General features: G+C 41.4%; 2 protein-coding genes across 6 annotated transcripts in view; both read right to left on the bottom strand.

Moving 5' to 3' along the window:
* Window positions 1–79: 79 nt before the first annotated feature.
* otulina (OTU deubiquitinase with linear linkage specificity a) lies at window positions 80–1955 on the bottom strand. The gene is made up of 3 exons (XM_077012247.1): window positions 1617–1955; window positions 1384–1505; window positions 80–951 (listed from the first exon to the last, which is right to left on the bottom strand). Exons 1-3 carry the CDS (start codon window positions 1725–1727, stop codon window positions 552–554), a joined length of 633 nt encoding a protein of 210 aa, XP_076868362.1. The 5' UTR covers window positions 1728–1955; the 3' UTR covers window positions 80–551.
* A 9448-nt stretch (window positions 1956–11403) lies between these two features.
* Window positions 11404–19697, bottom strand: part of pou6f2 (POU class 6 homeobox 2) — a 97382-nt gene continuing 89088 nt past the window's right edge. For all 5 annotated transcript variants that reach the window (XM_077012234.1, XM_077012235.1, XM_077012236.1 and 2 more), the window contains 2 exons: window positions 19398–19566; window positions 11404–14589 (listed from right to left, as the gene is read on the bottom strand). In XM_077012234.1, coding sequence (XP_076868349.1) covers window positions 14085–14589; window positions 19398–19566 — 674 coding nt within the window. In that variant the 3' untranslated portion in view covers window positions 11404–14084. The remainder of the gene's footprint in view (window positions 14590–19397; window positions 19567–19697) is intronic.

Here is a 19697-nt window from a genome sequence, read left to right as displayed (position 1 = left end):
TAAATATATCTTATATCTTGTCTTGCTAATGTAAAAGACTATTATTTACTATTTTAACAATCACGACATGTGGAAAAAATGAGGAAAAAATTTTAATAACCTGCATTTGAAAATACGTAAAATTCCTAAAAACAGAGCTAACAAGTCATAAAACTGAAGATGACACCTCTGTAAAGGAATATTTGCATTACAGCTTAGAGAATACATCACCTCACCTCAAAGAAGGCAAAACAAACAATAAAAAAACAAAAACAAACCACAGAACATGTGAAGAGCCAAAATATCCATGTCCCCTTAAGTCTTAATTGCCTTATGCTTTATTATCCAACCATGTGTATCCTGCCAGAATGCCTAGTGACTGTCTCACACCCCTGTGAGCATTAAATACTTCACATGTGCAGGTCATGTGGTTGGGCAATCAGGCGGGACAAGTAATGCTTCAAGCCTCAGAGAACCTTTGAGCAAGAGTTCTGATTTCCTCTGCACGTTTGCCATCTTGGTCAGCTGTTCGGGTGTAACGGATCCATCACCATGCACGGTCCAAAACAAACTCATGTGCATCTGAGCTGCTGGACGTGAAGGGTGAGCTCTTCTGGAAGTCCCAGCTCGGTCAGCACCACCGTGCAACTGTGGAGGAGCTGGTCCAGGCTCTCGTTCGTCTGGAGCGAACCCCGGGAGACGATCCGGACCGAGCCTCCGTACGCATCCTCGGCCGGCCCGTCGCCGTCTCTCCCTCCAGCCGTGCCACTACAGCCCTGGTCCCCCTGACCCACGGCCAGCTCCTCCATGTCTCCAGACACCTCCGACACGCTGACGGGAGGCTGCTCCTGAGCCTTCCTCATGGCCTCCATCAGGTCCTCTTCATGCCTCTCCACCCGCCGGAGCAGCTCTGTGATGGAGGACAAGGCGGAGCTACCAGGGGCCCTAGAAAGAGTCCAGCACCGTACAGCACTGTGGAGGAGGTCGCAATGCGCAAACAGCTAGTTAGGGGGCAATGAAAACAGGTCTGGTATGGGCAGGAACAAGAGAGTACTTTGAAGTCAAGCATAATAGAAAACTCACACAATTGACTGAAATAGTGCATGTATGACACAACCTCTTTAAAACACCATTCTGCAGAGGAGTAAAAGGTGTGTGAACATCAAAGAACCTTCCCCAAGTTGCTCTGGGTAAGAGCGTCTGCTAAATGTAATCATCATTACATTTCTAGGCTCTCAGAAATATAATCAGGAACAGTACATGTGTGTGGTAGCCACATAACCTAAAGGTTGAATATGATCATCACCGTATGGCTACTGGTGTACATCGTCACAAGAAGAAAAAAAAACATAAAATCACATTCACACACAAGAGAGGAACTGATAAGAGCATGCACAAACTTACCTAAGGACTCCTTTGAGCTGAGCGACGGCCTTTATTTTGCCAGCACCTTCTCTGAAGCCCAGGTTGAAGCCCAGCTGCAGTGCCTCCTCTTTTCCCGCATCGAGCCCATCTCTGAACCCGTCCTGAAAACCACATTGCACCGTGGACACACACACACACCTGATCCACGACCCGGACTGGCCTGGGCGTGCGGTTCTGCAGAGGCGAACCGGTCACCTGATGATCTGATTTACCTTGGTGCGCTTCTCCATCACGCGTCTCCACTCTTTGTCGTGAAGACCCAGATCGTCCGTGTCCTCGTCGAAGACATCGTGCTTGGACGGTACCGCTGTCACCCAGGACATGGCGTGGACCACCTATAGTTCAGTCGGCTCATGGGAATCGCTCCACCTATCGCAAATACTGCTCTCGACCGCAACCTTTTAAAATCCCATTTAGTAAATCACGGAAACACACCGCCATACACATGGAAATATGAGCGACATCATCTGCGCTGTGTTTCTTCTTCGTGAGTGGATACAGCGCCAGACGTGCTGAACCACAGCGCCACCTATCCTCGCCACCCTGACAGCACGGTCATAATCAGGGTTGCCAACTTTTCAAGATCACTTGGAGTGAGATTTGAACCTGGCGGGGGGGGGGGGAGGGGGGGGGGGGCGGCAATAAGTGTAAGTTTTGGGGGGGGGGGGGGGAGGCGAACGTAAAATGGACACAAATTAAGTATTATATCGCGATCTATCGATCGCCGGTGGTTGTCGCCAGAGCGAACTAGTAACTCATTGAATCATAGATATGGATCAGAGGTAAATAAACTAGATTTTTTTTTCGGCGTGAGAAATCGGATGTGTGGTGTGTGAGCGTGTGAAGACAGTCAAATGCGTGTGTATGGAGTGATTTTTGTTTCAATAGTTCCACAAAAGCAAAAGTAAATCCAAGAGCAGAAAGTATATGTTATGAATGCAAAACAGAAAAAAATATATCAAAAGTATATATTTTTTATGTAATTGGTTATTTGAAACTTATTTTCGTTTGCATTTTGACAAGTTTTTGGTTCCATTGTTTTTGTTTTTTTGGATTTTCCCAGTAAGGTCTTTTGCTTCTGGAATCTCTCTTGGCTTCTGCTTCGTTTTTTGCTTCTGACTTTTGGAACACATTTCACGTGTGGGAGGGTCTTAGATGAAGGCGTTCCTCTGCAATCTCCATTGGTCACTGATTCCGGACTGACACAGAGCTCTGAGACCGCCTCTGGGACCAAGCCACGCCCACCCCACCAGCTTCCCAGCGTTTTCAAACATGGCGGAACGCAGTGGTTCTGTTTCACAGTAGCATGTAAACTAAGTTTTACCATAAAAGTTTATACAAAGGTTATAATTAATTGGTAAATGGTCTGTAAAAAGCCTGGTTTATACTTGACGCGGCGCGAGGGTCCGCGCGGCGAAAATGACGTAATCGCTGTGGCTCCGCCCGTGCGCGAGGGTCGTGCACCTCTCGAATTTTGTTCGCGCGCGCGCCGCGCTTCAGCGCGATCGACAAAGTCATGTTTGCAGGGTTCATACACCTAAACAAGGTGGAATTAAAGCACTTGTACGGCACTTTCAAGGTCCATTTCAATATTTTCCAGCACGATAAACATAATTAAGTTAAATATTATTAGTAGGTCCCACGCTACAATATTAATACATATACTCGAAATAATTAGCTTTTTATCACATTATTTAATGGTTGTTTATTTTCAAAACGCTCAATCTTAACGTCTTCATGTTCTCTCATGTTTCGTCCTGGAATTACAAGAGGCTCGTATTTGTTAACGTAATTTCAACATTTTAATGTACTTTAGCCTAAATTCCAGCACTTTTCAAACCTGAAACACAAAGCAACATCAAAATGCGTCAGGTAAATGTTCATTCCCCTTTTTTTGAGGGGTGTTTCTTTATACTACCACATATCGTTATCTATCTATCGCTTGCTAGATTTTCTAATTAGCAATCCAGGTAAAATTAGTGGAATCAACACAATCCAGGAAGCCTGAGCAAAATCCTGGTGAGGACTTTTAATCGCGGCACCTGGAATTGACAGCACTAAATACTATGCAATACTGACAAACGAACAGCACCTATTGTATCATATATCGCATATGCGAACCAGTTTTGCACCCTCTCCATATTATATCAAGTGCGCCAAAATGTTCGCGCTCATTTTCAAAAATGTTTGTATTTCAAGTGTGGTGTGGTACATAAACTATTTGTAACGTATTGATCAGCCCGTATTTATCAAACTTCTTAGAATTACTCCTAAGAATGTATGGAGTCAAAGAACCATGTATGGTTCTTTGTATGTATGTCTATGTATGTATGTATTACTCCTAAGAATGTATGGAGTCAAAGAACCATAAGAATGCTGCTAAGAATTGACTTATGTCTAAAATAATTCTTAGTTAAAAGCTGAGACTAAAAGTTAGTTATTAAGCCTCTCAGTCTCACTTTAAGCGAAGTGTAGGAGTAATTCTTAAGTGTCAGTCTCAGAGCTGATTTACGACACCTGGCTGTGCCGCAAAGCTGATCCTGGACGACGTCGTTTCAAAACCCCTGCAAGAACCCACCACTGGATCGGATTTCATGTTCAATAATATTTCCTGAGAAATGTCAAGATAAAATTCAGAAAATGTTGAAATACCTTCATATTTAACTTAATAATGTTGCAGTCATATTTTTTGTGAAATAACACAGCGTATTTACATAGTTAATAAATAATCCATTAAAAAGTATTTCATATCTACCTTTAAGTATGTGACATGCACTGGTATAATTTCCCCTTCTTTCTTTTGTTATTCATACATTTTCTTAGATTTATTTTGGATACTGCATACATTCTAACCGAATCACATTCAGGCGGAGGACCACCGGGCAAGCCTCTTAGCGCTTTTTTTGAGGTGGTGCAGCGTATCATGGGGGAGACAGTGCGGTGATCCTGCATTAATGAAATTCTAAAACATATTTTTTACCATTTATTTAGATTTGCACACAAACACTGTGATGCTAATTGTCACTTCAAAATTATTGCATCCAGTAATAAAGAAGTTGCTCGTGCTCCCGACCCTGCTGTCTTGAACCAGTGACTGTATATATACGGTCTCTGGCCTGAACGCAGATTCTCCATCTGCCCCTCCCTCTTTGACAGCGCTCCCAAACACCTCAAGTCATGAATGGCCAGAGGAAAAGTGAGCGTCTGATGGAGGTCTGGCAGAGGACTCACTCCCAAATGACATACAATAACTGACAAGGCAGATGTCAAAGCTTAAATTGAAAGTATTAAAATCGTAGCATGAATATTACACTCTTGCACGAAAAAAATGAAAGGCAGAAAAAAAATTAAACACATGCTTATCTTAATGACTAATTATTGTGCATTGTGCATATTTATGTGCATATTTATATATTTATAAAATTGAAATGTGTACCTAAAATGAAGGTTCGCACACGTCTCTCAGTGCCATCTCAGCCCCCTGGTGGCAACTCTTAACGACTTATGAGTCCTCTGGAGCAGTCTTAACTTTTCGGGAGAGTAAGAGTGATTCTTATACTTGAGAGTTTTGATAACTGGCACTTACACTTAACTCTGTGAGTAGGAGCAAATCTAAGAATTTTCAGTACTTAAGTCCAAAATTCCACTCTAAGAAGTTTGATAAATACGGGCCCAGACAGACAAGGATCCAAGTGCGGATAACAACCGATTTTATTGAAACAGCAATCACAGAGCACTTGAACAGGCGAGTTACTCCATTCAGGGTGTGTTGTGCAGGATTATAGTAATCATAATAATGAACATAATAATAATAATAATAATAATAATAATAATAATAATAATAATAATAATAATAATAAAAAACAAATCTAAACGGAAATAGTTTTTGTTTTGTTTTACTAAATGGAAACAATGTCCAACTGCAGGGTGTTACATGAAACTCTTGAAGTTGTAAATAAGGAGCATGAATCATTTTAACACTAGATGGCGCTAAAATCACGTTGAAATTCTCTCGTGTCGTTTCTCAAGCGGACGTGCCGTCCCTCGTTAGTGCGGGCAGGCTGCTTTACATCACCAGGTGAGGTGAAAATATAATATTAGTTAGTATACCTTTTTATTCAATCGGTTTCGGTAATATTAGTAAGTTCAGTAAAAAGTGAAATGGATAAATGACGTGATTGATAAATATAAAATAAATTAATTCGCCTATACTTTATTGAATAGGTCTGCACACAACTAACGAGGCAACTAATGAGAGCTGTCTATTAGACATTGATTGTCTTTGGCCTCTCAACATTATGGCTCAGTAAATTAAATAAACTAGAAGGGAAATTATTACATAATTAATCTAATCAAATCAATGTTACAATGTTTCACAATTACACGTTTAGCATAAAGGACTGAATTGTTGCAGTTCCCGAATCGCGAAGGTACGTTTAACACATTTAAACATATATGTGACCTTTACAGGAATGAATCATCTTCGTAGTGATGGGGGAAAATATTTTTGCAGGTATGCAAGAAAAAAAATCATTATTTAATTTCATTCTCCCCCCCCCCCCTCTCTCTCTCTCTCTCTCTCTCTCTCTCTCTCTCTATATATATATATATATATATATATATATATATATATATATATATATATATATATATATATATATATATATATATATCCTTATATTTCATGTTATTACTACTAAGGGGCCCAATTTGACGATCTCGTGTGGCAGTACATGCAGCAGGTAAAAGGGATTATGAGACCGTCTTTCTCTATCTCCGACTGTGCGAAAATTTGTCCATTTTGGTGTTCCTCAGCAGGGTTTCTTCAGACTTCTCCACGGGTCCTCAGAGTTGCCACTGGGACCCGGTAATATTTAATCCATAAACCGCCGCGGCTTTGCTGGATTCAATTGAAAAGCAAAGTTGAAGAGGAAAGTCCAGTTTAAGACATGTTAGATTTTGCAAGTAAAATCACACTTGCTACTTCAGTAATACACAAATAGACAAAAAAAAGTTTCCTTTTACCGCAAAATACCTAAATGATAAACCATTAGATTATCTCCACATAGCTGTGTATTGGGTATTTACAGATAGCACTGTCTGTTATAATAAGTTTTATTTAAAGAATTTGGAGAATATGGTCTATAAACCTAACAGACAGGTCTGGAGTTGGGAATTCACTTTTTTGACACTTTTTTGTACTCAGGTGGTGGGGGTATGTTATTAGTGATGACAAACACATTATTCCTCTTATCAATATTGCATTTTCCTTTTCTTGCCGCTGCACCGTGGAGACAAACAGAAGGAGCGCCAGCTTTGTTTCCAGACGGGCTATTCTTCATCCCGCGCTTTAAGCGAGCACACAGGAGAGATGCGGGCGACGGACAAATGCATTTCGGCCATCGCCCAGTGCATTTGCAGAAGCCGGACAACAATAGAGTGGAGAATACTCGGGAGGACGGCGGCTGGGCGCAGGAGATGGAGTCGGAGGGGCTGGCCGGTCCGGGGCTCCGGTGACGCTCTTGTCTCCCCTGCACGCGCTTCCCTTTCGCCGCTCTCCCTCGCGCCCTCTCCGCGAGAGCAAAACAAGCGGCCGGGCCAATCACCCGACACATTTCCATCCAATTTCCACTGTCGAATGTGTTCATTTTCGGCCCTAATGGCATGTCATTTCGCCGGAGCCTTTGGTCAAGAATTAATCCTGGAATCAAAACAGATTTTCCGGGGAGCAATCTTCCATCAAGTATTGATTTTTTTACACTCACGGAGCCTGTACTCCCTAATTTAACCTGACAGCACACTGCACAATGGACTAGAGAGCACCTTGGCGACTCACAGAAGGAACTCTCTCCCTCTCCTTCTCTCTCTCTCTCTCTCTCTCTCTCTCTCTCTCTCTCTCTCTCTCTCTTCTGTCCACCTTTAAAAAAAAGTATTAGAAAAAGAGTTTTGAAAAAAGGAGGTGTATAAAACAAAGCGCGTGTGTGTGTGTGTGTGTGCATGTGTGTGTGTGTGTGTGTGTGTGTGTGTGTGTGTGTGTGTGCGTGCGTGTGCACTCACACGGGTGTTTCTCAATGATGCACCTTGTTCTCTGTTTTAGCCTACCTCTAATTATCTTTTCAAGTGCATTGCAACTCAGGCAGGTTAGACTGAGAGGGGGCAAAAGGAGGAGAGAGAGGCAGAGACAGGGAGAGAGAGAGAAGAGTATTTTCCAGGGGCCATCAGGTATCATTATGGGCCTGTTGACACCCAGCCTCTCCATGTGATTTCTCTCTATGATTTCACCCTCCCTTGGCAGCCATTTTCTTTCTCTTCTTGGAGTGGATGAACAGGGCTGGCCTTTAGAGGAAGAGAGGGCGAAAGAGGAAGGAGAGAAAGAGAGACCAGAAGAGTCCAGGCAGACAGGGCTCAGCTTCTAATGAGCAGGGCCTCCGGTATGGACAACCTGTGTTTCTGCCCCAAGTTCATTTCTCTCCACAATCTCCCCTTTTCTTGGAGACAAATACATTGCTAGGCAAAGGTTCCTACAAAACCCTTATCCTTGAACATCCAGACAGGTTGAAATATGTTTTCCGGGAGTAAATGCAACAGGAAATTCAGTTTAGCTCCTGGAACGTTCTGAAAGAAGTGTGAGAGTCAGACATTTGCTGCACACCGTACAGGAAAACCCAGATCTTATGTCACTGTGATAATTGCATAATTGTGTATGACAATCCGGTCTGCAGTGTGGCGTGGACAGGTGAGACCCTTGGTGCGTGGCAGAGTGACCCTGCGTTTACAAACCCACACAGCGTTTCAGAAAGACCGCGTCTCCACAACGTTGGTGAGTAGATGCACCGCGCTGAACCCGCAGACCTCTCTCCTCACCAAATGTGTGCGGTCCGCCCCGACGTGCTGCCCCAGCACCCGCTGCAAAAGCTAAATGGAGCAGAGGCTGATGCCCCCCTGTTGTCCCGGTCAGAGCTGCGTTAGTGCCAGGCAAGGGGGCATTATTTCCCCGCTGTAATGACAGAGAGCAAAGATGGACAGAAGGGACAGCAGGGCCCCCTCGCACGTGAGCCTATGCACGGGCGTCCTGGACAGGCTATGAGCATCGGTAATTGACCCTCTGGAGGCATCAAGGTGTGTGGAAACAGCCGAGGCGCTGCGGCGGCCCTATGATTGCACTTATGCATGCGCGCGTGTGACAGAAAACTGAGAATGTTTGCGAGTGTGACAATGAGAGAGCGAGAGAGAGTCTGTAGGTGTGAAATTAGAGCGAGAGTGTTTATGTGAAGGTGTGCGTTTGTACACACACATGAGAATGTGTGTGTGTGTGTGTGTGTGTGTGTGTGTGTGTGTGTGTGTGTGCGTGTGCGTGTGCGTGTGCGTGTGTGGCGGTAGACGCAGAGGAGGTGGTACGGCAGCGGCGTTTGAGCGATGGTGCGACAGTTCATTTTCTGAGAACATCGGCCTGCCGTACATCCTAGCGCCAGAGAGATAAGGCATGAGGGGACCTCTCCACGGATGGCAAAACAAAGAGGGGCAATTTAAAACCATCCGCGTCGCACACGCTCCCGCGCACAAACACACGCTCTTCCTCTCTCATTTTCCTTTTGTACCGTCCTGACTGATATTGAAACATAATCCATTTGAGCTGCTGACAAGTCATAATGTCCTGCGTCCCTAAACCCCACCTGCTTCCCCCTCTCTCACTCTGACTTTCAGGACAATTCCCCTGGCTTTAAACTTGTGTTTTATTACAACATGATACCAAGAACAAGATAAGGCTTCTGTGAAAGTGTGAGCTTGTCACAGGGGTCATTTCTATTTACACTATAATTACAGAGTTTTTTTTGTGCTGTTCTTATTCTAATAAACGAGATATGCTTCATAAGAAACATTTATATATTTTATAATTTATTTGTATATTGATTTGATGATTCTTTGTGCTTCCTAAATCAGGCTGATTATTGAAGATTTTATCACATGCAAGTTTCTAATGTATTACTGAATGCTGCATCTAAGTCCTGCTTCATAATTTCTCTTTTCTTTATTATGTAAATGTAAGAAAGGCTGTTAAGAGAAGTAGATGTTGACAATGAAGGGGACTCTTCTTAGGGTCAAATATAGGTGACATTCATACACCATACACCTAAACATTATGTTTGTACATACTTGAAGTATAATGACAGCATTATTTATGAATTGGTCATTTATACATTTTGTAAAGTTTAATTTTTGTTTTGTAACTTTTCTTAAAAGTCCTGCCTGATAGAAACATTCTAAAAAGAGTTTTGAATTTAGCATTAAAAAGTACTATAGTTTGCCATAATGTCCACCTATGTGTGTGTGGGACCAAAATGTTAACATTTTGTTGTCCAGCATTATTAAATGAGATCCAGTGAGGTAACTTGCTTCTTGAGTAGTCTTACTACAGGTTTTCATACTTATGTAAACATTTGTTACTACATGTAAGTGACTACATGTAAATCTACTTGAATAATAATTCATTATTTGAAAGTTACAGCATTTTGGGTGTGTAGCTCGCTGCAGATGCAGGAGGCATACAACGATATACCCCCTCTCCCCACAAGCACAATCAGTTGTGAATTATAAGTTACTTTATTACTTCTTACAGATTAATCAAACACATGTACTGTACACCTGTTGCGTGCTAATTAAGCGACAATATTGCCGGGAAACTGAATGAGCAAAAACCCCAAACCCTATTTCCCCTAGTTCCCCATCTCCCCTCTAGGCCAAACCAGCCATATGTCTGATAAACAGTAGTAGCAGAAAAAACACGCCTACACAATTACAGCCCTAAACGTCAAGAAGTGGTACGGATGTAAAAACAAGGACACAAAACCACAGAATATCAAATAGTCCAACTTTTACCCCGCCACTTAAAAAAAGAGACAGAATAAAAGAAAAAAAACCTAGAACAGCAGTGAAAAAGGACGACGCAAACATCTTTGACATCTGTTCTCAGCCTAATGTTAATAATTTATGTTGTGTGTGTGTGTGTGTGTGTGTGTGTGTGTGTGTGTGTGTGTGTGTGTGTGTGCTTTTTTATGATTATTATTTATTTATTTACTACTATTCCATTTGGCAGCCAGACAGCTTTGAAAGGCTTTGTGGGCCGAGTAAGCTGCCTCAAATTCCAGAGTTTAGTTTCTAGAGACTTTCGGCTGAGAACGTTTTTCTTTCTATCGCTCGCCTTCTCTCTCAGACTTGTCTCATTATTGTTATCTGTTTCGGCGAACAGATCAAATATTGATGTGAAGGAGCTCCGCGCAGATTCCTCTCAGTTGACCTCATGGTTATCAAAACGAATTGCCGCCGACCCCGGAGCGCGTGCGCTTCTAGGGCGCGAGCTGCGCATTGAAAGCGGGTTCGGGGCGTGAAAACGCCTTTGTGGGTCTCACTTTCAAACACCAATAGGACGGAAGAGCGGTGCATTGAAAAGATGGGGGGGGGGGGGGGTTCTTCGGCCAGGCCCCCCTACGTTTAAAACATCTTTTTTTTTAAGTCACACAGCTATCCGTTTCATAGACAAGAACTGTGAAGGCCAGGTACGATAAGGCATCGCCAAAGATGAACTCATCTATGGACACTTACATTGTTCCTCGGTGATAGTTTCATAACCTTCTAATGGAGCCTGACCCTGCAATAGTGTGCACTAGTTAGGACACTAACAATGCTGTGTATTCCTTCTCTGCCTATCTTCTCTGCTTATAGTATTATTGGACGGTACTAAATTGGATACAGTTGGAAGACACTCCTTAGCAAGAACTTCAAAAAGCAGATGTGTCATGTCAAACAGTTGTTTATTATTAATTATTATGGTACAAATAAATGTAACAGAATTGAAGCTGTTAAGTAATACACAAAGTGCAGCTTAACTGACCAAACATATATTGCTCTATATATTACGTACAGTTTTCAGTCTATAAAATTTAAAGCAACCTTAGCAGGTTTATCAGCTTTGGTTTCGAGGTGTGGAGAGTCACAACGATGTTAACTTTTTAGACTTGTCATCCTATAGATCTGTAGTTTTTGTGGGGTTTTTTTTTTGTTGTAGTTTTGTTAGTTTTTGTTTTATGTGTGTTTTCGTTTAGGTTTGTTAGCTGTAACTATGTGACTTTTTAAAAGAAATCTTTTTTTTATTTCACTACAATTGAGTCCAGTCGCAAAGCTCTCTTTGTCCCCTATTATATAGGGCGGTTTCAGGCAATACAACGTATCGATGTATCTCACACAGCAAAAGGAGAGAACAAACAAACAGAAAGCAAGTTACAACAATGCCTAAAATGTTCTATACATGTGACCCTGGAAACCACAGCATGTAATAGAAACATAACCAGTAGACTCACTCTCTCAAGAATTGGTGAAAACTACTTACACACACATATACACAAATCCACAACATTTCTGTCTTTCTTCCTCTTTCTAATTGGTGTAGTATGACATTGCTCTCAACATCCCAGGACAGTCATGAGGTAATCTTTATGATATACTTCATTTCATCCATTTTTTTTGTCAAACAGGTAAATATTTCAAGATTGTCAGCAATATTTAGCCATTTCTCTGTACAATGTGCATATTATGTTTGAGCTTTGGTCCAGCATTGAAAAGATGAGCAAAGGCATAACAAATTTCCTTGTACCTTTTGTCTTCCCTTTTTATTTATTTTGTCCCTTTTCTATTTTAGTTTTTGGTCACAGCTTCAGTGTTAAGCATCTATAAGACGTACTCTGTAACCAACCGTAAAACCAAAGCTTCTCAGATCGGAAGGCTGCGGAGCTGGGGGAGGCTAGGTGCAACTCTCTCCTGCTGTACTGCAATCGGAAGATTCTGCTGTATTCGAACACCAGACGACATCTACTGCAGTTCATATTAATGAAGGGCAAAGCAACCGAGCTGAATGAATTTTGTCAGCTGTTCAGGTTGCCAAAAGAAATCTGAATTCAAAAGTCAAAGCAGACAAATGCCATTAAGATTCTCATGGTTGCCTTTTTATATAAAAACTCAGATGTGTCTAAAACAATAACTGTTGCAGGAATCATATTTATTATTTCCCTAAACCTTTCTATAATAAAATCTGTTCCAAATCTTGTTAACTATAAAACAGTGCTGACATGTCTCTGATAATTAACACTGGAAAAGCATAACCTAAAAACATACACCATGAAAGCTTATGACAGAAGAACACCTCACCTTTCATTATTTTCATTGTGTCTGGGATGCAGTGTCAGTAATCACTATATATTTTGTACTATATAGTTTGAATCACAGAATACATCATTCTGCTTTTGATAGTGCTTTAATTTTCTATTAACTACATGAACTACCTACTTTGGTGTAAATAAAATAAACTGTAATGGAACACAATTATAGAGCAGCATAATGTAACACATATAACTACATTATTGGTAACGTAAGCAAAATGAAGCATTTTTATGTCATTGTTTGCTAAATGTCCTTAAATCACTGACAATACTCTCTGGGCTGTCCAAGGATGGATGTCATCAGTATAAAACTCAAAAGAGATAAATAAACACAAGGAAGCAAAACACTTCAGATAGTGAGAATGCCATAAACCGTTCGTCAGAGCACAGGCCTTTTTCTGTACCTGTAACTCCCTGTCTAAAATCTCGGTGGTTACCAAAGGACATTACATACTGGTTACTCTAATGAAATTTAATACCTGCCATAAACAAAGCAAACTGGCTCACTGCACCAACCAGATAACATTCCAGTCAGCAAAAATGACTTCAAATCTTAGGAATCTGTTGTGTTCTGCCAATCACACAGGCCTGAAGCAACTTTTGGGATTAAAAGTTGAAAATAGTTTCATTACAGAAAAAAAAACTAAAAGGCTTTGAGCAATGTTGGCCCAGGGAGAGCATGCTCCTTGTGTTGAGGACTTAAGTTCTTTGGCTAGAAGGCTTTGGTAATAAGTCACGACTGCAACAGTATGGATGTACCGAAAGCTCTTTGTTCACTGAGAATCCCTCTACAACATGGACTGTCTTCGACATATAACCTATTCTACCAGAGATCAAAGTTTCTTAGAAATCATACTTGTACAAATACATGTGAAGTGACAGAAGAACACACAATATGATGCGGACATCTCTGAGACAAAGTTTTCAGAGTTGTGATTTCAATTTGAAGACAAATTTATCTTAAATATTTACATATAAACCCAAATGATCAATTGACACAAAGAATGTAACATTCCCCCACCCCACCACACATATATCGTTTTCTTTTTGTCAGTACAAATGTAAAAATTTGGAACACATTTACAATAATAATAATAATAATAATAATAATAATAATAATAAAAAAAATCTCAGGAGTCAGATGCAACAGACTTTGGTAGTAGTAGTAGTTGTCCTTGATTTAGGTATGAACGCTATTATTTGAAATTACGCTCTTCATCCTGGAAGAAGACCCCAAATTTCCTAAGTTCCCTCATAACTAGGCTAAGCAGTTTTTTTCTTTTCTTTTCTTCCTTTTTTTTGCTTAAGTGTCTCACTTTCACTTTGCTGTTGCAGAACGCTGCTAATCAAATTTCTGTCCACAGGAAATGTCCAGCCCAGGGTGTTAGTGTCCGGTCAGTCGGAGGTGTAGTCATTGGTGCGGGTTTGCAGGTGTTTTGAGTATTTCGAGCTTGCGCCAGTTCAGGTGAGCTAAGGGTGTTCCTCCAGCGCGTCAGCCAGAGTCTCCATCGGTGCGACAGGTCCCACCTCCGGCTGCTTCAGCCTTTTTATGGTGTTTTTCAAAGCCTGCCTCTTATTGCAAAACCAGACGCGCACCACCTCGCGATCGTAGTTCAGTTTCTCTGCGATTTCGGTCATCTCCTGGCCCGAGGGGTGCGTGTTCTTCTCAAAGTGGGTGTTGAGGATCTCCAGGGCCTGTGGGGTGAAAGAGGTCCGCCGCTTGCGTTTTTTCGAGGGCTCGCTGCCGATAAACTCGGTCAGGTTCTGCATGCCGGAGCGATGGCGGGCTTCCGCCTCGGCCATCCAGCGCTCCAGAACAGGCTTAATCTTCTGCGCGCTTTTTGGGGTGATGTCCAACTTCTCAAACCTGGCAGGGTATAAAAGGCCAGGGTTCAGTTTGCCTGTCAGACTGCTAGCTATAGTGTTCTCTTGGGCTTCCTGTGGTAGGAAAAAGTGGCTTCTCAGGATGGTGTGTCTGGGGGAGAATTGAGAGAGAACAAGCTTACTCGGGTGCCCTGGCGGGCAAGGGGCTTCCTGTCTAGCCCAGTTTCCCAGGAAGGGCCTCCTGGTCCAAGCTGCCAATGGGACAGAGAGTTCCTGGAGATACCTCTGCAGCATCACTTTTTCAGCAATGGCATGCTGGGAAATGTAGTTATTGTAGAGCTAAGAGGTAATGACTGCTTTGTTTGGAATGCAAATGTGCTTTTTGTGCCCAAATCTTGTTTTTTTTTTTTTTTTTTGGACTCTCTGTGCCCACCCTGCAGTGAAGGACTGAGAAGACTCTCCCACAGACTGGAAAATAACAATCAGATTCTCCACAAACAATCAAGCAGCTAACTGCTACATTTGAGCCCAAGCTCAAGTTAACTTGGCTTAAATGTATAGTTTAACTCCATTACACAGTGATGCAAAGACTTAAACATAACACAAAGAACAATATTATCATCATGAGAAACATTACACTAGGTAGCCGAGCATGCACTAAATCACAAGGCCCATTATTTATTCAGATTTATGCTTTAAATAATTCACTGTAATGCACAAACATTTTAATACACAACTTCTTTTCATGCTCAAATAACCATGCCACTCATTTAATGTTTAATGCTAATACATTTTAATCCCCTCAGTTTTGAATATGCCTGCAAGTTTACAGATTTTAAGGAAGTAAACATACTCTAATCATTTCCCTACTTCTGTCTTTTGCTTTGAGTTGATGTAATATTTGACGTAATATTTGCTGAATACAAAATGACTGGTAATAAAATGTAATTATTATTATTATGCATATGTTAACAAGCTTTTTAAGCACTGTGTCATATCATTTGACTATTGGACATTTATTAACTTGAACACACAGCTTATTGCCTAGATTTAAAACCAGTCAACCTTAACAGCCCCAGTTTCCATGAGCTCTGCAGTGTAGCGATATGCGGCACTAAAACACAATAAGTCTCTCAGGCGCTCTAATGGAGAGCTATGTCAGTACATCCACTGTCCTGCCCTTCTCCTAACCAGCTTATGGACACCTGTCAGACAGGCCGAGAAAAGCCAGGCGGAGGGAGGGGAGAGGTGAGCTCCTGCTCTCTGAAACAACGTGCCTGCTCTCAGTCCCAGGCCCCTCCGCAGGCTCCTGTGAGGACGCCTTTGATGGAATCTTAACTGGCATTTGAGGAGACGCCTCAAGCAGGGGCAAAGGCCCTTGCTCTCCCAGGACCCCAGATGCAAGAAGACACTTTTTTTTCCACCCTCTCTTTTTTTAACATACGGATGAGTGATGGCATGAATGATGGACCAAGGAGGAAACAAAGCCAGGAACACGGCATTGTGGGGTCCTGACTTATTCATTCATTTATGAATTATTGCTCTGTTTTGTTTTTTTTTTTTTTTTTTTGTTTTATTCAAGCCTTTTTCTTCTGGTTGAAAGGCTAGTGTTTGTAAAGGGTGTTTTCACAGGGTGTTCGTGTGGGGTGTTTGTGCGGGGCTACTGACAAACTAACGGGACATTTCTAGCCACATTATTTAAAAACATGTGATCCACCATGACACTATTATATCTGTGCAGCGTCTTCAAACCAAATACTGCAACTTTTCTTCAGCCTTTTTGCCTAATAGCTGGAAGTTGTGCCTTTGCAAAGTGTAACTGCACAGCAAATTCAGAAGTGTTAAAATTCCAGTGTTGGTGTTGCCTGTTAAAAATACAACACCAACAAGTGTTAATTCAACACTTGTTTACTCTAGATAGTGTTTTTTCCCAAAAGAGTTGGTGTTATTCCGGGGAGTTAAATTTGTTTAACTCTGTATGGTGTTGAGTTTAAAATCAACACCTGACAGAGTTTCTCCCAGAATTCCTACGTATCCTATGTAGCTCACGCCCACCAAATTTTTTTATGTTTTAAAGCGATTTAAAGAGTATATAAACTTCAACTTTTAACACTATAGTTTTTTTCACATCAGAATATTTTGACGGCACCCCTGAGGAAGACAGACGGCACCCCAGGGTGCCGCGGCACCCTGGTTGAGAAACGCTGGTCTACAGCACAAGCAGTTTCAAGTGTGATTGTGCACTGTCGTCAGATTTTTGCTGCAAGTTTTAATGAGGTGTTTTAATAAAAATTGTTTTTGAACAAGAAAATGTTTTGTTGCATGTTTTAATTGTAAGTGACTTTAAATAATAATAGTAGAAACAATGAAATAAGTTTAACACTGGAAAGAATAGTTTTAGTTACACTTACCAAGTGGAGTAAAAATAACACTTTAAGTGTTAAATGACCCCGAGTGTTAAATGTAAACAACACTAGCCAGAGTAACATTGTACACTGCAAGAGTTATTTATTAACACTATTTATTGTAAAATTAACACTGAAAATGTAACACTTCTATCAGAGTAAATTTTACTCTCTGTAGAGTGGGACCATATAAGCTCCCGAATAGTGTTAAAATCAACACTTTAAGTGTTAATATAACACTGCCAGTTTTACTGTGTGAGTGCATGAATACCAAAGTATGAGATCCTCTCAGCTTTGACCTGCTTTGCCTTGTGAATGCAGCAAATACGAGGGGGGCAGACTTGAGTCATGAATTGAACACAAAAGCTTATCACACACACACACACACACACACACACACACACACACACACACACACACACACACACACACACACACACACACACACACACCTTCAGTCTAATCTGTTGGGTTAAAATGACCCCCCCCCCTCTCTATCCTGGGACATTAATCATTGCTGGGAAGTGAGTGTTCTAGTGTGGATTAATGGTGCACATTCATGCAGCTTAAATGTGGCAAAACAATTGGCAAAACAATTCGCATTTTATAATTATGCAAACAATGACATCTTGGGATTGCCCATGTGCAGTAGTGCATGCTACGTAGGGTGCACGGTGAGGGTGGTTGTGAATTTCTGCACATAAGTATTTGTCAGAGAAATGTGGCAGTATGTTTTCTACCAATCTGATGCAAGTGAATTAGCAATGACTCTGTATAGTATTAAGATTTGTGTCTGAAACCTACATATTTGGTCTTCTTGTTAAGGATTGTAACATTATTAAAATTAGTATTATTATCCTTTTTCTTTGCATATAAAACCCTAAGCACACACTCAAATGAAGGTGACGTGAAGCCTGTTTGAAGGTCTTTCACAGATCACATTGTATTGAACATTCTCTTTTTAATCAAGGCACCACTTTGATCGGAGCTGACAACGTTCCTTTCGTAGGGGGTTGGGACGAAGCAATAAAGCTTTTTTCTTTCTTTCATTCTTTCCCACTCCAACTTAAGTGATGAGATCGGACAAGATGGAGACATCTGTCGGCCCGAGTTTGAGTGAGGACGACTACAGGAGCCCCAGGAGCCCGTGCGATAGGCCTGCTCCTCTACACGTCCCTGTGCTCTCGGTTTGATGTTAACCAGGGGTAAGCACGAGAAGTCTGCCTTTAAACTCTCCAAACACGGAGCACCGTGTCATGTCCAGTGTCAAACAAATCAACATAACATCAAGAACAATGTGGGACCTCTCTGAGGAGCCTTAGAAGAACATGAGATGAAAACCCATCAGCTCTTATTTCAGAAGCTAACGGCTATTAATACATCTTCTAAATATCTGAATGATGTATTCGGAAATGTTAATATTTCATGCCGAATTTTTATGACCTTAAGCGAAAGCTTGAAGCTTCATCAGGTATTCCCCAGGCCCTAGATGTTTATACCCAGTATTATATGGTATGCACTGATAAATGCGTGTTGACATATCATCTTGTCTGATTAAAGTTATATAAGATTAAATGTGTATAATCATTGAAGATGAAGACCGTAAAGGTGAGCCTGTTTGAAGCTATTTGTAGTTTGACAGTATTACTGAATATTTTATCAGTATTGCCCAATAATGTCCCAGTCCATGCTGTTGTAGCTCTGGAATACGTGTCCTTTTTATTAAAACTCTAGCCTTGTCACATTCTCCTTAGCCCAATGTACACTGAAACATAGCAATGGACCTCAGTAATTATTAACACTTTTAAGTGCATCTTGTAATACTTCAACTAATGCATTCTGCACTAGTAACTTGATCCTCGTGTACAGACAAAAGGCAGCACGGGAGACACAGGCTACAACAGGGCAGAACGAACGTGAGCGTGATGTGAATTATTTACATGCCCTTTAATATCTTAATTATGTCTGACTAAATATGAATAGTGCTGGGAGACCAGTACACAAATGAATAAATAAAGAGGTCAGACAGCACAGTAAAAGTCCGAGTGATAGTGTGGTGGGATTAAAAGCCCGACGCTCTGACAGTCTCCCGTTAGCGTGTTTTCAAGCACCTAATGTCTTGGTGCATTTCTTGTGCATTAATATTTGTCTTAAACCTTTGACTGCCTCCCCCTATTTACTCTTTGATAAAGTGAAGTACTATATAATTATAGTACAAATGCTGCAAGTCTCTTCCCTATAAACATCTGCCTGATTAATATTACACAAGATCCTTTAGGGCAGCACTTTTATGTAGACACTGTACAGTAATGTCTAGAATTTTGATAAGATTTTCATCTGAGTAAAGCTGGCTTCACTGTCATAATGTGTTGTAGTCATTACTAATAAGGTCAGTTTGAGTGCAATGATTAGACTGGAGATTAGATTTGAGTGATTAGAATCTAATCACCAGTGATCTAATATGTATAGCTGCTATGCTCACATCCTAGGGTTGTGCAGATTGTAGTTCTGGGGTTTGGTTTGAGTTTGTTGGCCTGCACTTGGTCCTCCTTACCTGCAGATGGCAGACTGGCTGTAAGCAGGCCCCTCTGTGGCGCTGAGGGCCTGGCCCACCTGAGTTTGTGTGAGGCCTAGCGACAGGCGGCGGATTTTAAACGCTTTGGCGAATTCTCGGATCTCCTCCAGGTTCACCCCGTCCACCTCGCTGGGGGCAGTTTGAGGGTCTGAAGAGCAGAAACAGATATCAGTGTCTTTATAAAGATATCAATGTCTTTACAAAGATACCAGTGTCCTCACAAAGATACCAGTGTCTTCACAAAGATACCAGTGTCTTTAAACAGATATCCATGTCTTT

Source organism: Brachyhypopomus gauderio, chromosome 7, assembly GCF_052324685.1.
Source record: "Brachyhypopomus gauderio isolate BG-103 chromosome 7, BGAUD_0.2, whole genome shotgun sequence".
NCBI classification, from domain to species: Eukaryota; Metazoa; Chordata; class Actinopteri; order Gymnotiformes; family Hypopomidae; genus Brachyhypopomus; species Brachyhypopomus gauderio.
The sequence above is the reverse complement of the archived record's forward strand: the minus strand, read 5'-3'. Positions and strand labels throughout refer to the sequence as shown.

Bases quoted from the DNA above. Each gene is read 5' to 3' on its own strand.
- otulina (XM_077012247.1), bottom strand. From the start codon at position 1,727: ATGTCCTGGGTGACAGCGGTACCGTCCAAGCACGATGTCTTCGACGAG. The intron at 1,506-1,616 runs GTAAATCAGATC...TGTGGTTTTCAG, and splicing joins TGATGGAGAAGCGCACCAAG to GACGGGTTCAGAGATGGGCT. The intron at 952-1,383 runs GTAAGTTTGTGC...CCTCCTCCACAG, and splicing joins CAGCTCAAAGGAGTCCTTAG to TGCTGTACGGTGCTGGACTC.